We start from the raw sequence: 26337 nt of genomic DNA, 5'->3' as shown, positions 1-26337 counted from the left end.
GTATGTAATATATATGTGAAAGTCAGACTATTGACTTTGAGAATTATGTATGTTATATGGATCAGTAGTTATTTCTTTTTGTTGCTGAATAGTATCCCATTGTGGATATTTCACATTTTGTTTATCCATATACTTGGACTGTTTTGACTATTAAGAAAGCTGCTATTTAATATTCTGTGCATGTGTTTGTGTAGATAGTTTCAAGTCTCTTGGGTAAGCAACAGAGTAGAATGGTTGTCATTTTAAGACCCTGATAAAAACAGCGTGGTTTCTGGTACTAATTTGTAGAGCATACTTTTGTTTAAGCTAAATAAATAAAGGATGAAGGAAACTTGAAAACCTAAAGACAGTGATACTACTACTCACTAATTCCTATTTCTATCAATAGTTTTAATTACTCATTATCTTGCAGGCGTCAAGATACATGCCTGATATTTGTGTCATTAGAGCTATACAAAAAATCATCTGGGCATCAGGATGTGGGGCATTACAACTAGTGTTTAGCCCAAATGAAGAAATCACTAAAATTTATGAAAAGGTAAGAATTGTGACAGAAATATATTCTTTTTAGTAAATGTTGCTAATTGTGTATGTGGCTAAATTTTTATTAAGTTTGCTATATTTAAAAATTCTACCTGCTTGCATGTTAATGACTGAAAATCAACTGGTATCTATAGTTGAGAATTTAATAAAAATCTTGCTTTGAAAATACTTAAGAATCCTGCCCTAAATCTGCTTTTTAAATAAAATTGGTGTCCCCCCCCCCTTTTTTTTAAACTACTTTGGGGGATCGGATAAAATCATATCATTGAATTGCATTCTCCCGGGCTGGAGATGTGGCTCAGCGGTAGCGCGCTCGCCTGGCATGCGTGCGGCCCGGGTTCGATCCTCAGCACCACATACCAACAAAGATGTTGTGTCCGCCGAGAACTAAAAAATAAATATTAAAAAAAATTCTCTCTCTCTCTCTCTCTCTCTCTCTCTCTCTCTCTTCACTCTCTCTTTAAAAAAAAAAAAGAATTGCATTCTCCCATTCTGTTACTCTTTCATCACCCTTTAATACTATGTGAATTGTGGTTTAGTTAATTATCTTATGGTATCATGGCATTAAAGTGTTTTTGTCTGAGTCTCTTAAAGCAGTCAAAAAAGTAGGAAAAATATCAACCAGTTAGGTATCATATCTGACCTTGTATTAAATTATTTACACAACAGAAGTTATGCTTGGCTCTTTGGTTTTCTGTCATATGTACCTAGTCCTATAGGTAGGTACTGCTACATATTTAGAAGGAGAGGTTGAGTTATACGTACTTTTATGGCTCAGTAGAACTTGTATTTTATAGCAAATATAACCCTCAATTTTCATTACTTTATTCGTGTCCAATAGTATCTGTCTATTTAAAGTCCTGGGTCTTCATTCCGTAAGTTACTGAATGCCTATTCTGTTGCAGTCATGTACTATAGTTATTATTTTTAATGAATAAATTCACAAGCATATTTTAGGTTGCTTTCAAAATCTTCCTGAATAATTGTTCAAGACAAGTGATTTTGAATGAAATGGAACAATAGGAAAATTAGATGAACTAGTCAAAAGTACTATACTAGAGTGGTTCTTTAGAAAAGCATGGTTTTGGGTATAAAAGTATGTAACTTAGAAGGAGCCTTAAGGACAAAGAAGTACATGTCATGCTCAATATGCTCCTTCAGCCCTTTTTTAGACAGAAAAATACTGGAATTAGACTTTGTTTTCCATTATAATTCTTTCTATTTCAAAAGAGCCTGAAGAGTTGCAGGAGACTAAGGCTGTGTTGTTGAAGCAAGTAGATAAGTTGTAAGCATTTACTTTGGAGTCTTAGAATCACATGAGATTTTTCTGAAATGCATCTCTAGATAATTTGTTCCCAATTAATTTACAGACCAATGCAGGCAATGAGCTGGACTTGGAAGATGAACAGGTTTGCTGTGAAGCACTGGAAGTGATGACATTATGTTTTGCCTTGATTCCAACAGCCTTAGATGCTCTCAGTAAAGAAAAGGCTTGGCAGACATTCATTATTGACTTGCTTTTGCACTGTCACAGCAAGTAAGTGTCTTTAATTTTATAAAAATTGATTTTATTTTGTAAGCAGAAATAAATTGATTTATGCTGGCATAATGTATCTCTTAAATCAGATAATCTCTGTAGCATGTGTTGAGGAAAATTTTATGTAATAATGTTTTACCTAACCTGAATTCATTTGATTTTTTTTGTCTCTGCAAATGCCAGCATTAGGTGCACATGCCTTGTAATCCCAGTGACTTGGGAAGCTGGGGCAGAAGGATCGTAAGTTCAAAGCCAGCCTTAGCAACTTAGCAACTTGTACCTGTCTCAAAAAGGGATGGGGATAAAGCACTTCTGGGTTCAATCCCTAGTACCCCCCCCCAAAAAAAAAACGGCAAAGAAAAGCCAACATTAATTCTCAAAGTACTAATTTTTTTCTACTTAGGGTCAACTAAGAAATATGGATTAGCCCATCTTTGAAAATCTGAACTGTAAGATTTAACTAGGATATTGTCCTCCTATCTTAGATTCTTAGATGCCAAGTTTTCTTTCTTTTTTTTTAAGTTTTCATATACTTTTTTTCCTAATTAGTTATACATGATGTAGAATGTATTTTGACATATTCTCGTTCTTCTAATCATGATATAGGATTAAAATGATTATGTAATCATATGTGCACATATGATAATAATGTCCCATTCATTCTATTTCTTTCCTATTCCCATTCCTCCTCCCTTCCCTTGCCAGATTTTCTTTAGTTAAAGTTAATATGATATAAAATTTATGAGACAAGGTTACTGAACGAATTTTGGCATTTTACACTAGAATAAAGATCAATTATAAAGCCTTTCCTTTCAAAAAGCATTTAGTCAGTGATAATAATTTCAATTTGCACTCTTTTGTGCAAGTCCATCAGATTTGTAGAAAATGTTGGTTTCCATCCATTTCCGTCAGTCTGATCCTGACCTTCATATATAAGGTTAAGTTTTTAAACTTTAGTGTCACTGTTAATATGTGATTAATCTGTCTTACATACGTGCCATTCAGTAATGACAAAATTAGTTGTAGAAATGTTAGTATAAAGTCAAAATAAGCAATTTGCTGAAATGAAATCTAGTGATGGATAAATAAAGCTTAAAAAATGTACATGATGTATGTAATAGGGTGTGTTCAACTTGCCTACTCTCAAGGGTGCTTAAAATTGATGTGTAGTAGGTTCTCAAGTAGGAATGTTTAAGAAGTGTTTTGAAGCTAGGTATGGTGGCGGGCACCTACAGTAAGAAATGAGGCAAGAGGATCACAAGTTCGAGGCCTGCCTCAGCAACACAGGGAGAGCCTGTCTCAAAATAAAAATTCAATCCCTGGGGACATAGCTCAGTGGTAGATATTAGTTGGGGAGGAGAGGCGGGAGGAGACTTGAAGTCAGTCCTGGAGATAGCAGATTTCTTATTCTATTTTTTTTTAAACTTTTTATTAAGAATTTTTTAAATTATTAGTTCAATACATTACATAGCTCTTAACATATCATATTTCATACATTTGATTGAAGTGGGTTATGAACTCCCATTTTTACCCCGTATGCAGATTGCAGAATCACATCGGTTACACATCCACGTTTTTACATACTGCCATACTAGTGTCTGTTGTATTCTGTTGCCTTTCCTATCCTCTACTATCCCCCCTCCCCTCCCATCTTCTCTCTCTACCCCATCAACTGTAATTCACAAGGAATGTGTTTCATGAATTTGGCCTAGTAAGAATTAAGGAACTTGGGGCTGGGGCTAGGTAGGGCTCAGCGGTAGCACACTTGCCTGGCATGTGTGAAGCATTGGGTTCAATTCTCAGCACCACATATAAATAGAGTCTATCAACAACTAAAAAAAAAAAAAAATTTATTTTTAATGAAAAAAGAATTAAGGAACTTGGGCTGGGGTGTAGCTCAGTGGAAGAGCGCTTGCCTAGTATGTGTGAGGCACTGGGTTCGATTCTCAGCACCACATACAAATAAGTAAAATAAAGGTCCATCACAACTTATATATATAATTTTAAGGAACTTGGTTTAAACATGTTTTCTGCCCTCAACCATTTATGAAAATTTCTCTTATGAGCTGGGGATGTAGTTCAATGGTAGAACACTTGTTTAGCATGTTTAAGGCCCTGAGTTATATTTCTAGTACTACCAAAAAAACTATGTGAGTCTCAAAGTTCCTTATTTGACTTTTGAATTTTAACTGCCCAGCACATAGTAGAGTTTCACATATTACTGGTAGATTATAATTATACCCAGAATCAAACTCTGGCAGAAACAAGTCAGAATTTAACATATAAGAAAAGCTTGATTCTTGTTTTGACCTTGTCAGTCATTTCAATTACAACAGTCTTAGTCCCCATAAAAGATGAAGTACTTAGGGAATTGGAAAAGGAATAGGTTACCTTTTGCCTGGGAAGAAGCAGGAGTGAGAGTTTTATGCTGGATTTAGCATGTGAGCTCATGTTTAGTTAGGATTTAGAGGATGGGCCAGGTGTATTCGCATGCTTGTCATCCCAGCAGCTTAGGAGGTTCAAGTAGAAGGATCACAGGTTCAGAGCCAGCCTCAGTAACTTAGTAAGGCCCTGTCTCAAAATAAATAATAAACTGACCTGGGATTGTGTCTCAGTGTTTAAGCACCCCTGGATTCAATCCCTGGTGCCAGAAAAAATTTAAAAGGATGATAGACATAGCCATTGTGCTGCCCCTCTCTCCCCCTCATTTCCAGTTATGTTGCTTCTGCTTTTAATTTAATTCTTGTACTGCTTCTTCCTCTGTCAAAACAGCCAGCTCCCACTGCCTGGATGTCTGCAGTGTCCTTGTTCCTCCTTCTGCTGTTATTGTACCCCTTTAATCTGTTGAGCACACTGTAGGCAGAATGGTCTCTATAAAATACAATTGTTTCTTTTCTGCTTAAAGTCTTTTTATGTCTTCCTATTGCCTTTTAAGCAAATCCAAACATTAAGTTTGTTTTTTAAGCATTCCACAATTTGTTCTCCTCTTCTCCTCCTTACTCACAAGTTCAATTTTAATGCCACATTTTCCAGTAACTTTTCCTTATCCCTAGACCAGGACAGTTTCCAAAACTTCCATTCCTATTAAAAGGTCTGCTTCCACATCATAACACTGATAATAAGTTGGAATATTGGAATTCATTTAGGTGTGATAAGCTTTTCTGAACCCCTCCAGGGCCTAATGCTTTACCCTTCCTATTGCCACCCCTGGGATAGTGCTTTCAGAGTAGAACTAGAGATCCAGTTTTGATAGGTAGGAGCAAAGGATCACACTGTGAAAGAGATTAGTGGGAGTCACTTTGACAGAAGACCTGTGATGCTACTATCTAAGTAGTGTTTGATTTCAGTATGGTGTTCAGTCTCATTTTTTGGTACCTATTATGTAGCAGACACTATGGAATAGTTCAGTAAGCAAAATGAAGATGTTCTTAGCCTTCTTGGAGCTTATATGCCAAAGGATATAGAGAACGGAAAACATGGAGAAAACCATATAGTATGTTAGGCCTAATAAATAATGCAGTGAAAAATAAAGCCGGAAAGGGGAATAAGGAGTTTAGGAGTCAGTGGGGTTCATTTTTATCCAGCAAAGTCAGAGAAGTCTTCACTGAGGTTGCCCTTCAATCCAAAGTCTGAAAGAGTAAGGTAATGATCCATGTAGGTAACCAGGGATTGTTTTAAGCAGAAGGAGCAATAGAGGTAGATATTTTGAGGCAGGAACATTCCTTTCATGTTGAAGGGTAGAAGGGTAAAGGAGGGCAGTAGCAGGGGCTGAGACCAGAGGGGATAAATACATAGTCTGGAAGGATTTTATAGTCACCCTGAGGATTTTGATGATCACTGTGAGATGGCAATCTGTTGGAGGGTTTTGAGTGGAGAAATCTGATGTGTTCTGTGGTTGGGTGTGGGTTTTAGAGTATTAGGAAAAGCAGCTAAACTATTCCATTAATAAAAGTGGAAAGAAACTATCAGATTCCAGGTACATCGCGAAGATGGAAGCAACAGGATTTATCAAGCAGAAATGTGTTTCTTGGCAAGCAGTATAAAAGTGTGACAGTGCTCCGGGGCTTTTGAGGAATTGACACACAAACTCTTTATGGGCAGCCCATTCCACCCCAGTTTGGGCTACATACCTAACTTGTTTAAAACTAAACCAGGCAGTGGGTGTAACATACATGCACTCCTTTGAAAATCTGACATAGCCATGGACCTTCTTCCCAGAAATTTATGTACTCCTGACTTCACTTGGGTTATTCCCAAATTCTACCCACAATAATTTTAGGAACTTCTGAGTCCCTCTGGTTTATGGGCCCATGGGCAGTTTTCAGAAACCTAAAAATTCCAGGAAGGGAGGTGAGTCACAAAATGTATACTGTCAGGTCCTTTACAATTGAAATAAAAAGTCAGTTCTGAGCTCAGCAGCTAGCACAAAGATAAAACATAGTTACCACAGAAATGTAGTTGGTGATAACTGCAAAATACTCACATACTCAGTCAGCAAGTCCTCAGTGGGCCTCTTCCACATGTCAGACATTGGTCTTGGTGCGTGGAACTCTGGCATCAACAAATCAAAGCCCCCCCCACCCCAAAAGACCTTACTTTCTAATGGAGACAGACTACCATTTCGTAAACAAATAGTATTTGTACATTTGGTAACTGGTTCTTGAACACCTACTGTATGCCACACATTGCTTCAGGTTCTTGGAGTGTTTATTCTAGCGAAATCTGTATAGTATATAATAGAGTTTTGGTTTTTGTTTCTTGTTTTCAAAAAAGATCCAAGCTCAGGATGATGGTGCACTTCTGTAATCTCAGCAGCTCGGGAGCCTGAGGCAGGAGGATTGCAAGTTGAAGGCCAGCCTTAGCAATTTAGACTGTCTCAAAATAAAGAAGGGCTGGGGCTGAGGTTAATGCTCAGTGGTAGAGCTCTTGCCTAGCATGCGTGGGGCACTGGGTTCTATCCTCAGCACCACATAAAAATAAATGAAGGTATTGTGTCTATCTACAACTAAAAACAAATAAAAACAAAATAAAGAAGGGCTGATACATAGCTCAGTGGTGAAGCAGCCCTGGGTTCAAAATGGACATGTAAAATTCCCAGGATTGAGACAAGATCCATGTTTTCACCATAGATCATCATAGAGGAAATATTGCATAATACCTTAGTCCTCAATCTTTGGCACTCATCAGAACCACCTAAATAGTTTTAATCATTGTTGGGCCTCACCACCCCTAGTATTTTTCTTTCCTCCTTTTTGTTATTCATGACATCTGTAGAATCCTTTTTGACATGATGATAAAAGCATGGAATGTGTCTTGTTCTAATTCAGTCCCCACCCCTAGTATTTCTGATTCAGGAATTCTGGGATAGAATCTGAAAATAGGCATTTTCAAGATGATTCTGATGTTGCTAATCTGGAGACCATACCCTTGAAACTACTAGTATGATGTAAGGAACATCTGTAGTAGTATCCTTGGGTGATTGCAGCAGAATTCCCACAAAGTGGTTGTATTAAAGCACAACCAAATGAAAATTCTCTGGAAGGCCAAAAACATGGATTAAGCTAACTTTAGAACATTTTGTATCTAGAAGACCATTTCCAGCTTGTTCCGAGACAGATGTCAGAAGACACAGGGGTTGAGCTTACGTTCCTGAGGATACAGCTTGTTTATTAACTATTGCCAAGACTGCTTAAGTGGGAGATTACCTTGTTATCATTACTGTTAATTCAAACCCCCCCCAACCAGAAACAGTGTTAGAATTTTTTTTTTTTTAAATAAGAGCAATGTATTAAATGTGAAACATTTCTATTTCAGAACTGTTCGTCAGGTGGCACAGGAGCAGTTCTTTTTAATGTGCACCAGGTGTTGCATGGGACACAGGCCTCTACTTTTCTTCATTACTCTGCTCTTTACCGTTTTGGGGGTGAGACATTTTTTAATATGCTTACCATTTGTGATTTACTCTTTCACCAGGGACATTCAGGGATTTATGGTCTTAGCTTTTATTAAATAGAAATTTTCCTGTTTTAGTTATCTGCTCTAATTTACTGAGCTTTTAAAAAGTAGATTCTGAGCATGGGCATATAAATTCATATTTTCATACCTTCTTATTTTCAGAGTACCGCCAGAGAGAGAGCTAAACATTCAGGCGACTACTTCACTCTCTTAAGGCATCTTCTTAATTATGCTTATAACAGTAATATTAATGTACCCAATGCTGAAGTTCTTCTCAATAATGAAATTGATTGGCTTAAAAGAATTAGGGTAAGTTGCAGTTAATACTGTTATATATCATTGTTAAAAAGAGATGGTTTATAGTTTTGAGCATTTTGGTTAAATGGAGAGCTCCAAAGTAATCAAACAAACGAACGGATTGGTGCATATTTATGACTTGTAGAACAAACGTTTCATTAGTTGTATAAAATATGCTTTCTTACTAGAAACTTTGAATGCTGGTGTTTACCTCCTTCCATTTTAGTATTTTGGGCCTTTTTACAAATTGCTAGCTTTAAAAAAAAAAAAAAAAGCATTCTTAAATTGTTCTTGTAAAAAATGAGTCTGATAGGCTAGCACTTTGATCATAACTCCTGGACATAATTGTGTGAGAATTTGTTTCTGATGGTTTTAGTCTTGAAAATAGCAGTTTTTCTAATAGTTTATAAAGCCTGCTTTCTAAGAAATTCTGTAAACTTGCTTCAGTGGATCAATTTTTGGAAATTATCTTATGTCCCTCCAGCTCTGTCTTGTACTGGCTTTTCCTTCCCTCTTAGCCTCCCTTTTAAAAGTTAGACATTTATTTATTGTTTTATTTTCTTTTTTTAATTTGGCAGGATGATGTTAAAAGAACAGGTGAAACGGGTGTTGAAGAGACTATCTTGGAAGGCCACCTTGGGGTAACAAAAGAGTTACTGGCCTTTCAAACTCCTGAGAAAAAGTTTCATATTGGTTGTGAAAAAGGAGGTGCTAATCTCATTAAGGTGAGTTCAGCATTCTTGGTCCTTACTAGATTTCATAGCCTTCTAAATGTTTCACCATCAAATCTGTCTAATAGCATCAATGTCTCTGGATTAATCATTTCATCAGACTATTTAAATGAGGCAAACCTCCATTTTGTTGTAAGACTGAGTCATGTATCATTTCTAGTTTTTCTTTTATGTGGTAACTCAAAGTGTCATTTTAGTAATTTTTATTCAAAAGCGGTTTATGGGCTGGGGATGTGGCTCAAGCGGTAGCTCGCTCGCCTGGCATGCGTGCGACCCGGGTTCGATCCTCAGCACCACATACCAACAAAGATGTTGTGTCCGCCGAGAACTACAAAATAAATATTAAAAATTCTCTCTCTCTCTCTCCTCTCTCACTCTCTCTTTAAAAAAAAAAAAGCGGTTTATTTTGATAGACATCTGATTAGAGTAAGCATTAATGTTAATTTTGTTAAGTAATGCAGTTTATTCTCTCTTTAATACTTTGTTTTAATATGAGAAATTGGATGTGTCTCTTAATTATACTAACTCATTTTTCTAAGTTGGACATTCATCAGAAAATCCAAGTTTTCTGAGCTGTAATAAGATCTTAAATTTTGATAAGTAATTTTTAAATTGTTTTGTTACAAGAGACATTTTTTTTCTTTTCCTGAATATATTGTTGTTAATATGTAATCATTTTTTCAACTCCTTTTAGGAACTGATTGACGATTTCATCTTTCCTGCATCCAATGTTTACCTGCAATATATGAGAAATGGAGAGCTCCCAGCTGAGCAGGCTATCCCAGTCTGTAGTTCACCAGCTACGATTAATGCTGGTTTTGAGTTACTTGTAGCATTAGCTGTTGGCTGTGTGAGGAATCTCAAACAGATAGTAGATTCTTTAACTGAAATGTATTACATTGGGACAGCAATAACTAGTAAGTATTTTAAAATATGAAGTTGTGATGATTAATAGTCGTAATTTTTCAATTTCTTATTTGCCAAGTTTCTTTCAGTAAAAATCTGTCATGTTGTTTCTGTCAGTTGCTAGCTTGACATTTTTAGCAAATGGATATAAAATTATGATCATTACAAGCAGAGATAGAAAAGTTTTCAAGTGTTTGTTAACTGTTGTAACTAGTATAAATATTTGACAAATTAAGTTTCAGCCTTTAAATCTGAAGTAAAATCCCAATTCCAGAGCAGCCAAAGTAAATACAGCTTACAACTAAATTGCATGGGTTAGAGAACCTCTCAGGTACTCACTGAGAATTCATATGAAAACAAGGTTGACCATCAAAGAAAATATGGAGTTTTGAAGATTAGAATGTGAGAAGATACTATTTTGGTGTATTTTACATGTTCTCACTTGATAACCCACATTAAGCCTATGACAGTAGCTGCAGATTCTAGATCTTAAGATATGAAACTGAAGCTCAAAGGGATTGAATGCATATATAAAATAACTGTAAAAACAAACAAATCCAAGGCAATTTCATTTTAAGAAGAAAACCAGTTCATCTACACCACTTAAGAATATAGATGGGCATGGTGGCAAACGCTTTTAATTCCAGTGTCTTGGCAAACGCTTTTAATTCCAGGCTGGGTCTAGAGGATCATTGAGTTCAAAGCCAGCTTCAGCAATTTAGTGAGGCCCTAAGCAAGCAACTAAGTAAAAAATTTAAAAAGGGCTAGGGATGTGGCGCGGGGGTTAAATATTTTTGAATTCAATCCCTATATACCATTAAAAACAAATATATATCCGGTTATAGTAAATGGTTTTTAATGTTTCAGAATATAAGGAAGTTTTTAAATAACATCTTGAGTGTTTCTGGTTAAACAGACTGCTTAAGAGATTAGACCTGGGCTGAGGTTGTAGCTCAGCACCACATAAAAATAAATAAAATAAGGGTATTTTGTCCATCTACAACTGAAAATATCAAATTTTAAGAAGAATAGACCTTTAGCTATCAAATCTAGTGAGGTGATTTTTGTTGCCATTATTTCTTTTAACTTAACGGAAAGGAGTTTGCGCTTATTTTTAAGTAATGCATTTACATGGTGAGAACTTAAGTACTTGAAGATTGAGTATACAGTGAAAAGTATGTTTCTGCCCATCCATTTTCCCCAATCTTCTTTGAAAGCTATAATAATTATCATCAGTTCATGTCTGTCTTCCCACTTCTCTGTATGCAGAATCTACATATAAATGCATGGGGGATACCAGGGTTTAAACCCAGGGGCACTCAACCATGAGCCACATCTCCAGCCCTTTTTTATATTTTGAGACAGGGTCTCACTGAGTTGCTTAGCATATAAAATCTTTGTGTGTGGTACTGGTGATTGAACCCAAGGGCCCTTTAATACTGAGCTATGCATCCTGTCCTTTTTAAATGTTTTTGTTTTTAAGACCAGGTCTCGCCAAGTTGCTGAGGCTAGCCTCCAACTTATGATCTTTCTGCCTCGGCCTCCTGAGTCACGGGAATTATGGGTATGCACCACTGCGCCCTGCCAAAACCTTTTTTTTTCCCCCCAACTTTTTAACCACAAATGGAAATAAAATACAGTCTTCTTCACTCTGTTTTTAATAATATATCTTAATACCTTAATAATATATCTGTCATTGTTCCCTATCTGACATGTAAGTATTGACCTAATTCCATGTATTGGCTTAGATACTTTTCAATTCAATATACTTAAACTTATTTAACTGGTTCCCTAGAAAATGATGATTGTGTTGTTTTCAGGTTTATGCTAGGTAGGTGGAGGGAGTTGGGGACATATATTTAGTGATTGACAATTCCTACAGAATTTTTAAATCCATTTTCTGGTTTACTCTCCAAAACAGCACTGTGGATATAGGCAAAGCAAATGTTACTCTTAGTAGGAGTGGACAAAAGGTCACCTGAAGGTGGAAAAAAGTGTCCAAACTGAGACTGAACCTCGGTGGTTCTGGGATTATTTGAAACTGAGCAAAGCCTCATGTGTTGATATATTTATATAATGTTTCATGCCACAGTGAGATTGAAAGCATGTTTAAGAAAAGAGAATGGGCTGGGGTTGTGACTCAGTGGTAGAGTGCTTGCCTAGCGTGTGTGGGGCACTATTCTCAGCACCACATATAAATAAAATAAAGGTCCATTGACAACTAAAAAGTATATATGTTTTTTAAAAAGTGTATAAAATGATAAGAAAATTAATAATGATGGTTACAGTAAAGATAAAAACAAAGTTAGCACACAGATTAGGATTGAGCCATCTTGTATGATTACTTTTAAGACTGCCATATAAATAATAGCAGATAAAACATGAGTTTGTGGACATTAATGTTAAGAATCTGCAATGGCCTGTGCTTCTATGTTAGATTGAGGGGATGCAAAGTGAGAGCATTCACTGCTTATGGTAGCTGTGGGGATGGTGAAATTGTCATTATTGTTACTTTATCAGCTTAATAGAGCTTGAAAGTACAGAATGGTTATGTTCATGCTACAAGACTCTTCCCTTCTTTCAGCTTGTGAAGCACTTACTGAATGGGAATATCTGCCACCTGTTGGACCCCGCCCACCCAAAGGATTTGTGGGGCTGAAAAATGCTGGTGCCACTTGTTACATGAATTCTGTGATTCAGCAACTCTACATGATTCCTTCCATCAGGAACGGTATTCTTGCAATTGAAGGCACAGGTAGTGATGTAGATGATGATATGTCTGGGGATGAGAAGCAGGACAATGAGGTAAATTTTAGTTATTTCTGTTTTCTGTGTATGAAGTTCTGATATCAGATACTATTCTCTCTTCCAAGAGAGTGCAGTCATCCCTCAGTATCCACAGGGGATTGGTTCAGATGCCCTGAGGATACCACAATTCTCAGATGTTCAAGTTCCTTATATAAAAAGGTATAGCATTTGCATATAACCTTTATATATATTTTCCTATATACTTCACTTTTTATTTCTAGATTTTTTAAATTTTTAGTTGCAAAGACACAATACCTTTATTTTTATTTTTTATGTGGTGCTGAGGATCAAACCCAGTGCCTCACACAAGTGCTCTATCACTGAGCCACAACCCCAGCCCCCTCTCTAGATTTAAATACCTAATACAATGTAAATTCCATGTAAATAGTTGCTATCCTGTATTGTTCAGACAAGAAAAAATGTCTGTACATGTTCAGCACCAACCCAATTATTTTCCCAATATTTCCCACCTGGGATTGGTGAATCTACAAATGCAGAACCATTGGATATGGAGGGCCGACTATATTATACTTTCATCAAATCTGTTAAAAGTATGTTTGAAAGTAGAAATGGACTCTCCTGGTTGAACTCTTCTTGATATAGTATGTCTCTAAAGTAACAATGTACCCATCTCCTTTTGATAATACTTTGAATTATATTTTCACTTTTCTACTTCATATTTTCAATTATATCTCCATTGGTTTATGACAAGTTGGACAGTATCTGCCACTTTTACTATACGTTCTAGCTTTTAGTTGTCCTTACATTTCCCCCAGATCATAATTCTTCTTGCTTAAAGAATAAACTCCTCTACACTTGAAATAGTATTACATGATCTTGTGAGCAAGTGTAGACTGCCTTTGGCATGTCCAGTGCAGAATAAAGCAATGTTAGGTTGTAGGGGTGGATCAGATTTGACATAACTATGATGTGGCTTTTCGAAGAAGAGAATATGGCAAGGCCTAAATTGTAGTCATGTTTGTACATACCCTATGCTACTTTGTTTTTATTTTATCTTTTCTTGTTTATAGTGTTAGAACTGAAGAGAAAATCCAAAGTGTATTCTTGTGGTAGTAAATGTCTTAAAATGGTTTATTCCTCAATCCTTCCCTTCAGTCACCAGAATTGGATTTGTTCTGAAGAAACAGTTTACCACTTACAGGGCTGCTAGAACATAACCCTTGCCTCAACTCTTCCACAGACCCACTGGACCTGATGACCCAAGGAATGGGGGCTGAGCAATTTTACTTTTTGAAAAGACTTCAAGGGGATGTTTATACTCATCTGGTTAAAAGTCACTGCTCTGAGCGGGAGTCTGAGTTCAAATTCTAGTTCTGTGGCCCATCATACATCCCCAGGATGCTGAGTTAAACACAAGTTGATAGAGCTAATTGTACTGGCAAATAGTAGATAAGGCACATGGAATATGAATCAACTTCAGGTGTCCTGCCTTTGCTTCTGTGGTACCTCTGCTTTATGCTGTCTTCACCCTGCTGCACTATAAGGATTTCAGGGGTGGAAGGGCTTATTCTATTTGTACTTTTGTTTCCCTCCCTAGACTGTAAGTTTCTCTTGGGCAGAGATTGGATAGTATCTGTTTGTATATCAGAGGTCAAACAGCTATTCTTACTGTCATTAGATTATGATGCTCAACAATTCTGTCTTAATGTTACATATACCACAACTAAATTTCTTAATGTGGTAAAATACACGTAATTGACCATTTTAACCATTTTTAAGTGTACAGTTCAGTATTCAATATATTTATATTGTTGTACACCACCATTCTTCTCTCGTTTATTTTTATCTTGCAAAACTGAAATTCTGTCCCCATTAAACAATCTCTTTTTCCCCTGTCCCCCCAATTGCTGACATCCACCATTCTGTTTTTATGAATTATACCACTCCTAAGTGCCTTATATAAGTGGAATCAAAGAGTATTTGCCATTTTATAGCTTGACTTCCTTCATTTAGCATAATGTCCTCAAGGTTCATTCATGTTAGAATGTAATAGAACTTCTTTTTCATTTTAGTTTTAGGTGGACACAATATCTTTATTTTACATTTATGTAATGCTGGAGATCGAACCCAGTGCCCCACACATGCTAGGCGAGAGCTCTACCACTGAGCCACATCTCCAGCCCCAGAACTTACTCTTTTTAATATTTGAATAATAGTACATTGTATGTACATACCACATTTTGCTTATCCATTTGTGTGTGGATACTTGGGTTGTTTCCTCATTTTTTAACGATTTAAAATTTTAATTTAAAGACAGGGTTTTACTAAGTTGCCTGGGCTGGGCTTGAACTTGTGATCTTCCTGCCTACTGCCTAAGCCCCCTGAATGGCTGATTTCATTTATGTGCACCAGCTCTTTTCAATTTTTTTTTTTTTTTTTTAGGAATTTGTTTTTCTACCCCAAATGTACCATTTTACATTAACACCATTGGTACATGAGGGTTCCCATTTCCCACATCCTTGCCAACCCTATCTATCATAGTAGTCATCCTAATTGAGCATGAGTAGTATCCTGTGGCAGTTTCAATTTGAATTTCCCTAATGACTAGTGATTTTAAGTTTCTTTTCCCATTCTTATTGGCAATTTGCATATCTTTTTTGAAGAAATACCTCTCTAAAACTTTTTGTCCATTTTTAAAATTGTGATGTGTTAAGTTTTAGGAATTCTCTACTCGATATTAAATCCCTCATCAAATAAGTGATTTGCAAATATTTTCTCCCATTCTATGAATTGCCCCTTCAATGTATTTACCAAAAAAAAAAGGTTTTATTTTTCATGAGGTCAAATTTGTCTGTTTTGTCACCTGTCCTTTTGGTGTCGTATCTAAGAAATCATTACCAACTCCAATATCTTGAAGCTTTTACCTTGTTGTCTTTAAAAGTTAGGGTTTCAGCTCTTACATTTAGGACTTGGGTGCATTTGAGTTAGTTTTTAGACATAAAAAATTTTAGATAAGGATCCAACTTCATTATTTTGTATGTATCTGGTTTTCCCAACACTGTTAACGAGTACTACTACTACTGTTAATATGTATGAGTTAGGATGTTTATAGAGTTCCGCTTTCTATATGTTACCTCATAATCCTACAATAGCTGTATGAATATAATTTATAAATTGGAATTTAAGTGCTTTGGAAATAAGAAACATAAGTAAACTACAAATCATTTGTTCCCTAACTGGCATTTGTCTCACCATATTTTTTACATTTTAGATTATTAACTATTATTAATTATTATTAATTAATGATATTTTTTTGGTTTCTAGAGCAATGTTGATCCCAGGGATGATGTTTTTGGCTATCCTCAACAATTTGAAGACAAACCAGCATTAAGTAAAACAGAAGATAGAAAAGAATACAATATTGGTGTCCTAAGACACCTTCAGGTCATCTTTGGTCATTTAGCTGCTTCTCGACTACAATACTATGTGCCCAGAGGATTTTGGAAACAGTTCAGGTAAACTATGAATGAATAATAATAGGGATCATCTTTTGTTTTCTTTTTGTTATATTTAAATATGTAGGGATATTTCTTAAAACTTGATGAACATACTCAATACATTAATATTAAACTTCTATAATATATGTTTTGAAGCCGGGCCTGGTCATGTATGCCTTAGCAAGTTCCTCTCTCAGAATTAAAAAGGGCCGTGGATGTGGGTTAGTGGTTAAGCGCCCCTGGGTTAAATCTCTTGCACCAAAAATAGATAAATGTTTTTGAGACGTCTAACTTTGTTATGCAAATGTCTGATATGTACATAAATAGTATGAAACCTTAGTATTCATCACCCAACTTCAACAGTTGTCCACTCATAGCCAATCTTATTTAATCTGTATTCTATAATCTACTTCTTTCCAGATTGTTTTGGAGGTAAATCCCAGATAGTTTCACCCAAATGTGTCTCTAATATCTGTTTTAAAATATAACCATAGAACTGTTACTATGTCTTTTTTTTTTAATCCTTTATATCAAATGTGATTAGTATTTGAACTTAACCCACTTATTTCATAAATTATTTTCACTGGTATTTTTTAAAATTGGGATCCAGAGCCAGGCCCAATGGCACTCACCTATAATTCCAGTAATTTGGGAGGCTGGGACAGAGGATTGCACCCCTTGGTATAATCCCTAGTACTGCCCTAATAATCAGGATCTGGATGAGGTTCATATACCACAAATGGTTAATAATGCCTCTTAAGTTTCTTTTGGTCATTGTTGCAAAATCCCCCCCACCCTGCCTTTTTTTTTTTTTTTTTTTTTTTTTTTACAATTGTTTATGGAGGGGAACAGGTAGTTAACACTACAAGTTTTCCCAGTCAGAATTTTGTTGATGGGGTCCCCAGGGTATTTTAATGTTTCCTATTTTCTTAATTCTCCGACATCTGTAAGAGATGTAAGATGGAGACTTGAGCAGATTCAAGTGATGTTTTTAATTTTGTGGAATGGCAGTGAGGCTCCCTTTTTACAGATGAGGATATTTAGATTTCTTGTGAACCCCCTGCCTGATATACAGTGGCTTCACCATCACTACCACATTTTATTCCCCTAACTAGGCCCCTCCTTTATCTGTACTAGTGATTCAAGTGTATAGCTTGGATTTTATCACTCAGTTTTCTCTCTTACAATACCTTTTTCCCCCTAAAGCTAGTGGAGCTCACACTTCATGTAAACTAGCACTTTTCAATTTACCACACTTCAGACATTATTTGTTAAAATCAATTTGTTTCATTATTAGAAACAGTACCAGTCTATTTAATTTACTGAAAATGTGAACTAAACTTCCCGTGTGTGTGTGTGTGTGTGTGTGTGTGTGTTTGTGAGTGTCTCCCAATTTTTTTAGTTTCAAAATTTTCAGAAGTATAGAAAAGGGGAAGTCATCACTGTTTTATGTTCTTTACCTAGATCTGTCTAATTGCTAGCATTTTGCCATATTTGCTTGTTTTTCCGTCAGTATAGTTGGTTTTGGGGTTTTGGTTTATTTTTGTAAACCATTTGATAGTAATCTGAAAACATGACACTTCATACCCAATGAATTTAATGTTAAACGTCTCTAATAATATCAGTACATATTCCAATTTCCTCAAAATGGTTTTATACTGAAGCTTTTGGTTTTTTATATCCCAATCTGGAATACACAGGAAAGAATCAAAAAGAGGGGCTGGAGTTGTGGCTCAGTGGTAGAGTGTTTGCCTGGTATGTATGAGGCACTGGGTTCGATTCTCAGCACCACATATAAATAAATAAAATATTAAGGTCCATCAACAACTAAAAAAAATATTTAAAAAAAGAATTTAATTCACCTTCTTATTCTTTTTTAGTCTAGAATCAGCTCCCAAATTTGTGACTTTTATGGCATTGAAATTTTTTGAGAGTACAGGCCAGTTGTCCTTTTTTAAAAAAAAAAAAAAAAAAAAAACCAGGGATTGAACCCAGGAGCACTTAGCCACATCCCCAACCCATTTTTATATTTTAATTAGCAACAGTGTCTTGCTCACTTGCTGAGGCTGGCTTTGAACTTGTGATCCTCCTCCTGCCTCGGCCTTCTGAGCCGGAATTACAGGCATGTGCCACCGTGCTCAGCACAGGCCAGTTGTCGTATAGAATGTCTGTCTTGATTTGTGTGATTATTTCCTCATGGTTAGATTCAGGTCAAGCTTTTAGGGGAGGAAAGCAGGAAAACTACATCGATGATGTTCTATGCTTCTCAGTTTGTCCAGTTGGGAAGCATATGCTATCCATGTGTTTAATTATTGATGGTAATGACTTTGATCCCCCAGTGTCTTAACAGATTTCTCCATTGTAAAGGGTAACTTTTCTCTTTCATAATTAATAAGTTGACATCTAGACTATGTACACATTGCAAAGTATAGCAAGTCGTGTGTAGTTCAAATTTCCAAAAACAAATAAAATGGACTGGTTTTTCAAATAATGCAACAAATTTATTTTCACAAGTGATAGAAGTATTTTTCAAAAGACAGTTCTTCTGAAGTGTCTAAAATATAATTCAGCATAGCTCTTGCTTAGAATAAATACGTATACTCCGTGTATTAGTTTATTTACGTAAATACAAAATTGGATGTCATTGACAGTTTCCAGCAGTGCTTGGGCTTTACCAATGTCAGTTCTCATTTTGTGGTATACATAAGTGATACTTTGTTTTGTCACATCACCTGAAGCAACCTCAACTTTCTTGGACCCATACTATCTGTCAGCCACACCAGCACTTTCCTCTTTTCTCATGTAGTTGAGGAAGAAAATTTCAGTGTACATCTGCTGTCATTTGTGGTTACATTGCTTTCTTTTCCCCTCAAAAATACAATGTATGTACAGTGTATATATTGTTGTGTCATATGTTAAATGTTTTATTTCATTCATTTCTTAGGCTTTGGGGCGAGCCTGTTAATCTGCGTGAACAACATGATGCTTTAGAATTTTTTAATTCATTGGTAGATAGTTTAGATGAAGCTTTAAAAGCCTTAGGACATCCAGCTATGCTAAGTAAAGTCTTAGGAGGGTCCTTTGCTGATCAGAAGATTTGCCAAGGCTGTCCACATAGGTAAGTGCTAATTACAGATTGGAAGTGTAAGTAGTATTATTTATATACTAACAGAAATAAAATTTTTGCTGTATTAAACCTAAAAGATGGTGGACTTGGAGTAGTATTCCCTATTAAAGTGAACTACTCATTTGTAAAATAACATCATTTATCATTTTGCTTAAAAATGTTTGTATACAGTACAGCAAGAATGAGAGAACAAATTGTGTTTGTGTGCTTTGTTGTGTGTTTTAGTTTTTTACTTAAAAAGTGGAAACTGTTGCCGGGCATGGTATCATACCTATAATTCCAGCTTCTGTGGAGACCAAAGTAGGAAGATGGAAAATTCAAGTCCAGCCCGGGCAACTTAGCAAGACCCTATCTCAAAATGGGCTGGAAATATAGCTGTGTGGTAGAGTACCCCAGGTTCCATCCCCAGTCCAGATGGACGGAAGGAAGTAAAGTGTTTAATCAATGATACCTATTAACAATAGCAATGAGGCATGATGGTGGCTCCCTATAGTCCCAGCAATCACAAGGTCAAGACATGGTTTGGTAACCTAGCAAGATGCTGTTTCCGAAGAAAAACCTCATTGTAAGTCAAATTGATCATATATATAGCCAAGAGTTGAGTTTGTATATGGTTGTTGGAGGCACTTAGTTTTTAAACAGAGAAATCATGAGGGTAAAGAATACTTTATAAATAATAATTTTATGGTTTTATAATTTTACCATTCATTCTGAATTGGTGTATGTACTTACTCACTTAGCCTGGGCAACTTTTGACCTTCTTTGAAAGACCGTTTACATCGTTAGGAAAACAATAAGATTATCACTTTAACCTCTTTTTTTTTTTTTTTTTAAATGACACTAGGAGTTAAACAAAGGGTACCACTGAACAACATCCTCATCTCTAGCCTTCTTTTTTGCTTGTTTTTGTAGGCTAGGTCTTTCTAAGTTGCTGAGGCCGGCCTCAAACTTGCAATACTCCTGCCTGAGCCTCCTGAGTCCCTGGGATTACAGGCATGTGCCACTGTCCTCAGCTTAATTTTTTGTTTTTAATTATTGATAATATGGCCAACTTTTTGCTCATCTTTTCAGTCGGTCCTCACTTTGTTTTGGACAGTTTACCAAATTACTTGGAAATGATTTGTGTTCTTTGCCAAATGAAAATGTAAAAGATCATGTTCATGAAGTCAGATCCTTACTGCCTGATCAATATCTGAACTAGTCTTTTTATTTTATGTGCCAAACCATACATAGAGAATCCCAAGACTGTTTGTTATAGGGCTTTACTTTGCATAATAAAACAGGTCAACAAACTATATAGCACAAGCCAAATCCAGCCCATCACCTGTTTTTGTAATATTATTGGAACATACTCAGTTTTATACTGTGTGACTCTTTTTGCTACAATAGCAGAATTAAGTAGCTGCCACAGAGACCATATGACCCATAGTTTCTATCTAAAAATATCACTGGTAGACTATAAGGAGCTTAAGCTGTTAAGTCCAAATATATTTGGCTTCAAAACTTTTTTTTCCCAGTTGGTTTCTTCATCTCTGAAGTAGAGACAGTGATATTTCTCTAGCAAGTTTGTTATAAAAACAAGAAACCTAATATGTTGAGTGTTTTAAACGACCAAATATAGTGACAAGCACGAGCAAATGATCAATAAATGTTAACTATCAGTATTGGTAACATTCTGTGAGTTAGGAGCTTCATTATTATTACATAATAAATATTGCAAATGTAGTTTGCATAAAGTCCTTTTTGATTGTTTCTTAAATAATATCTTTAGGTACGAATGTGAAGAATCTTTTACGACTCTGAATGTAGACATTAGAAATCACCAAAATCTTCTTGATTCCTTGGAACAGTATGTCAAAGGAGATTTATTAGAAGGTGCAAATGCATATCATTGTGAAAAATGCAATAAAAAGGTATGGATTGTCCAGCTTTAAAATAGTTATGATGATATGATTTTTGTTTATCCTCAAAATTCACCCTTTTGAAAAAATATCTACCCTACTTTGTCATAGCAGTAATAGAGAGATAGTCAAGAGGACAGCTGATTTATTGGGCAAAGAAGGTTAAAAAGTACCATAGAGGTGATGAACATGTGGATGATTTTTAGAAGTCATAATAACTTGACACCACATTTTCTTGCTAATAGAGGAAAATGCTTCACCTCTCATGTCCTTTACTTGGAGAAAACCATTAATTTAACCACTTAAGATTTATTTTGCCACCTGTGTTTAATACTTGGATTAGATATTTGGACTGATCTAATTAGTTTTTATCTGTGGGAACTTAGCAGTTATTTGAGGGAGATGATTTCATAGGTAGTAAATATTGTATATCTTTTCAGGTTCCCAGGCCCTCTCACCTCAAATTACTGCATTATGTTGCCTTACCAACCACTTAGAGAAGTATTAAAGTGTAGAGGTTGCAAAAGCCATACTACTTGCCTGCCTCCCACACCTCTGTGACATGAGACAAGTCACTTAACCTCTCGGGAACTTCTTATTCTCATCTTTAAGATTCAGTGGTACCTGCTTGAGAGGGTTGTAAGGATTAAATACGTTACTGTTAATGCAGCATTTAAAATATTACGTGGCATCTAATTGCCCAATAAATAACTTGTTGTATTTCTTTGGTTTTCTCACACCAAACCACCTTCATTAGAACAACATTAAACATCAAGTAGTAATGGTTAGGTAACTATGATCATGTAGGAACCAGGTGAGAAGTGGTGTTAGTATCACTAATTTTTATAGTTTGTAACATCACAGAGGCCACTTCCATGTTATTAATTTTGGTTAACATTTAAGTCAACTATGGCAGAATTACTTTATGTTCATTATCATGTATTTCTTTACACATAAAAATCCAAGTAAGTCTTAAAGGGAGTTTCATAATATCATTTAAAGATTTGCTTGTTTTTTGTTTGTTTGTTTGTTTGCAGTGGATTATAAGAAAGCAGCCAGTAACTTTCTCTTTATTTTTAGGTTGATACCGTAAAGCGCTTGCTAATTAAAAAATTACCTCCTGTTCTTGCTATCCAACTAAAACGATTTGACTATGACTGGGAAAGAGAATGTGCAATCAAGTTTAATGATTATTTTGAATTTCCTCGTGAGCTGGACATGGAACCTTACACAGTTGCAGGTGTTGCTAAGCTGGAAGGAGATAATGTAAACCCAGAGAGTCAGCTGATACAACAGAATGAGCAGTCTGAAAGTGAGACTGCAGGAAGCACAAAGTATAGGCTTGTGGGTGTGCTTGTACACAGTGGTCAAGCAAGTGGGGGACATTATTATTCTTACATCATTCAAAGGAATGGTGGAGATGGTGAGAGAAATCGCTGGTATAAATTTGATGATGGAGATGTAACCGAATGTAAAATGGATGACGATGAGGAAATGAAAAATCAGTGTTTTGGTGGAGAATACATGGGAGAAGTGTTTGATCACATGATGAAGCGCATGTCATACAGGCGCCAGAAAAGGTGGTGGAATGCTTATATACTTTTCTATGAACGAATGGACACAATAGACCAAGACGATGAGTTGATAAGATACATATCAGAGCTTGCTATCACCACAAGACCTCATCAAATAATAATGCCATCAGCCATTGAGAGAAGTGTACGGAAACAGAATGTACAATTCATGCATAACCGAATGCAGTACAGTTTGGAGTATTTTCAGTTTATGAAAAAACTGCTTACATGTAATGGTGTTTACTTAAACCCTCCTCCAGGTAAGTGTTGTGAGTTTGGTTTCTTAATAATAAAGAATAATTCACACTTGAAGGGTTTCCTAAGCATTGACATGTTTAAGTTCATAAAATATTAATATTTTTAAGTGGGTTCAAGTTTTTGCTTATTTTAAGGTCACATTTAAGATGGCTGATACCTTTGAGCAATAAATTAACTGTTTGGAGACAGGACATTTAGTTTGTTTTAAGGATTTTTTTCCTCACTGATTTGAAAATGCTTTCATGAGCTGCCAAAATCAAGGAATAAGAATTATTTCCTGGGGTGGGGCCATAGCTCACTTGGTAGAACGCCTGCCTAGCATGTGTGGGGCACTGGGTTTGATCCTTAGTACCACATAAAAATAAGGTAAAGGCATTTTTGTGTCCATCTGCTATAAAAAATATTTTTTAAAAAATTGTTTTCTAAGTATCAGGAAAAGGGGTATTTAACAGATTTAGGACTTCTCATAAATGCAGACTTGTTGGAAAATGGGGATTGAAAATAGAAATTTGATTTTTTTATATATATATATATATATATATCTGCATTTTATTTATAGGGCAAGATCACCTGTTGCCTGAAGCAGAAGAAATCACTATGATTAGTATTCAACTTGCTGCTAGGTTCCTCTTTACTACAGGATTTCACACAAAGAAAATAGTCCGTGGCTCTGCCAGTGATTGGTACATTGCTTTGACTTTTCATTCCTAGTATACTGACATTTGATTTGGTTCTTTAATAGAACTTCTTTTACTTTTTCCAAACCATGAGGATCTTGTTTCAATTTTGAAGTGAGTTTTAAAAAAAAAAATTCTTGGTAGCAGTGATGAGATTATATTAAAATACTTAGACTAAATATGGCTAGTTTTACTTACTCATCCAAGAGTAAGATGTTAAGGAAAGTGGGGGCTATTTTGTCATGGAACCTTAGAGTTTAGTAGATTTTTCAGAGAACAGTGCAAGCTTTTGCTTATTTTAAGTCATTGAGAAAAGACCAAGTCGTAGTATTCACCTATCCTTTTAATGTTAGTACTAGAAGCAACCATTTGCTGCTTCTCTCTCCAGCAGTAGAGGCCTTTACTTTTTTTCTTTTGGTTCATAGAGATCCATCCCTTTTGTATATGAAATAAGTCAAGTATAAGTCATATTGATAGTCATAGATATTTTTGTTTGTTTTAGGTATGATGCATTGTGTATTCTCCTTCGCCACAGCAAGAATGTACGTTTTTGGTTTGCTCATAATGTCCTTTTTAATGTTTCAAATCGCTTCTCTGAATACCTTTTGGAATGCCCAAGTGCAGAAGTGAGGGGTGCATTTGCAAAACTTATAGTTTTTATTGCACATTTTTCCTTGCAAGATGGGCCATGTCCTTCACCTTTTGCGTCTCCTGGACCTTCTAGTCAGGTAATTGTACAGTTTGCTTTCTAATGATTAAATGCTTACCAAAGAATAATGTTTGCTAGAAGTTGTAGTCACAGGCTTATGTTCATCTCTTTCGATGTTTACTTCATATGTGTGCACACACACAGAATCTAATGTCTCAAGTTCCGTGAAAATTACTATATGGAAATGCATTAAAAGGGGCTGGGACCTGGGTACAGTGGTACACACCTATAATCACACTGACTGAGGATAAGGCAGTAGGATTATAAATTTAAGACCAGCCTAGGGAACTTAGATCCCGTCTCAAAATGAAAAAAATAAAAAGGAATGGAGATGTGGCTCAGGTAAAGTGCCTCTGAGTACAATCCCCAGTACCAGGAAAAAAGAAAGAAATGAATAGTGATTGCTGAGCTTTTAAAACATAAGGGAGCTGGGTGTGGTGGCTCCAACAACTCAGGAGGCTGAGGCAGGATAATAATAATAAAGAAACTCTTACTGTTCAGATACATACAGTAGCTTAATTATAAACTTGAGTAAATTTTTCTATCTTAAAGGGTTTTTTAATGGACTTAAAATGTACAATAATGTGAAGGATTTATAATGAAATCTACCCGGATCTTTATTTCCTTTCCCAACCATCAACCCTTTCAAATAGTTTGTGTAATCAGTTCTTCCATAAATTTATGCTTGTGTGAAGAGAGTATACCTGCACGTTGTTGCTCAGAAACAGCTAATGTTTTATATTTTACAGGCTTATGACAACTTAAGCTTGAGCGATCACTTACTACGAGCAGTACTAAATCTCTTGAGAAGGGAAGTTTCAGAGCATGGACGTCATTTACAGCAGTATTTCAACTTGTTTGTAATGTATGCCAATTTAGGTAAGAATTTAGGTTTTCATAATCTGTATGTTAAATGGTGAGATCGTTTAGGTCAATTGATCACATATAACCTAGTTTAACGTAGAAATTTTGTACAAGAAACCTTATACTTTATAGTAATTCATGTGTTACTGCTCTGCATTAGACACAAATGAGAATCTTATGTCGTCACATTTTGTCTCCTAAAACACTGCCAGATTTGGCTGCTTTTTGAACATACTCATTTCTAGGCCCCAATCTCACACTGATTGAATCAGAATTCCCAAAGTTAATTTATGGAATCTATAACTAAACACATCATCTAGGTCCCTAGATGATTGTAGTACTTCCCAAGTTTTGAATAGAGGTCTACATATAACTTTTTCTTGAACTAAACAAAATTAAAATGAGGGATAGTATAAATATTCACTTAGCTGGATGTGGTGATGCACGCCTGTAATCCCAGCAAGTTTGGAGGCTAAGCACTCAGGAAGATCACAAGTTCGAGGCCAGCCTCAGTTACTTAGCAAAAGTCTGTCTCAAATTTTAAAAAACTTTTTTTTAAATGACTGGGGTGTAATTCAATGATAGAGTGACCCCTGGATTTTTGTTTATTTATTATTTATATATTTCATATAAATATAAAATTCCCCTCTTGCCTCATTTAAGGGACTAGATGTAGCTCTGTGGTATAGAGCTCTTGCCTAGCCTACATGAGGCCCAGGGTTCCACTCCAGCACCACAAGAAAAACTTAGGAATTTGCTTAAATTATTCTATTGTTGCCACTATGTGACAGCTGTCCTTTTCAAAGTAGCCTACTCTGACATCACTAGATCATTTCTTTTCATTGGTTACTGAAATTTACCTAAAAATTTATGCTATACTTGGTTCTACTTTTTCTATTCTATTTTGATAGCAACCAAATTTTTCTGTCACTCCCCCACTAGATTGCACAGTAGCCCTTGGTAAATGTTTGTTTGCTGAATGGATGGGTGGT

General features: G+C 35.8%; 1 protein-coding gene across 7 annotated transcripts in view; it reads left to right on the top strand.

Moving 5' to 3' along the window:
• Usp9x (ubiquitin specific peptidase 9 X-linked) overlaps window positions 1-26337 on the top strand; it is a 135301-nt gene that overhangs the window by 96984 nt on the left and 11980 nt on the right. For all 7 annotated transcript variants that reach the window (XM_026387563.2, XM_026387561.2, XM_026387564.2 and 4 more), the window contains 14 exons: window positions 413-538; window positions 1914-2080; window positions 7895-8003; window positions 8198-8344; window positions 8911-9057; window positions 9758-9980; window positions 12554-12774; window positions 16063-16253; window positions 19180-19353; window positions 21134-21275; window positions 22344-23097; window positions 23655-23778; window positions 24275-24500; window positions 25231-25360. In XM_026387563.2, the coding sequence (XP_026243348.1) occupies window positions 413-538; window positions 1914-2080; window positions 7895-8003; window positions 8198-8344; window positions 8911-9057; window positions 9758-9980; window positions 12554-12774; window positions 16063-16253; window positions 19180-19353; window positions 21134-21275; window positions 22344-23097; window positions 23655-23778; window positions 24275-24500; window positions 25231-25360 (2881 nt within the window). The remainder of the gene's footprint in view (window positions 1-412; window positions 539-1913; window positions 2081-7894; window positions 8004-8197; window positions 8345-8910; window positions 9058-9757; window positions 9981-12553; window positions 12775-16062; window positions 16254-19179; window positions 19354-21133; window positions 21276-22343; window positions 23098-23654; window positions 23779-24274; window positions 24501-25230; window positions 25361-26337) is intronic.

This window comes from Urocitellus parryii, chromosome X, assembly GCF_045843805.1.
Source record: "Urocitellus parryii isolate mUroPar1 chromosome X, mUroPar1.hap1, whole genome shotgun sequence".
Classification (NCBI taxonomy): domain Eukaryota; kingdom Metazoa; phylum Chordata; class Mammalia; order Rodentia; family Sciuridae; genus Urocitellus; species Urocitellus parryii.
The sequence above is the reverse complement of the archived record's forward strand: the minus strand, read 5'-3'. Positions and strand labels throughout refer to the sequence as shown.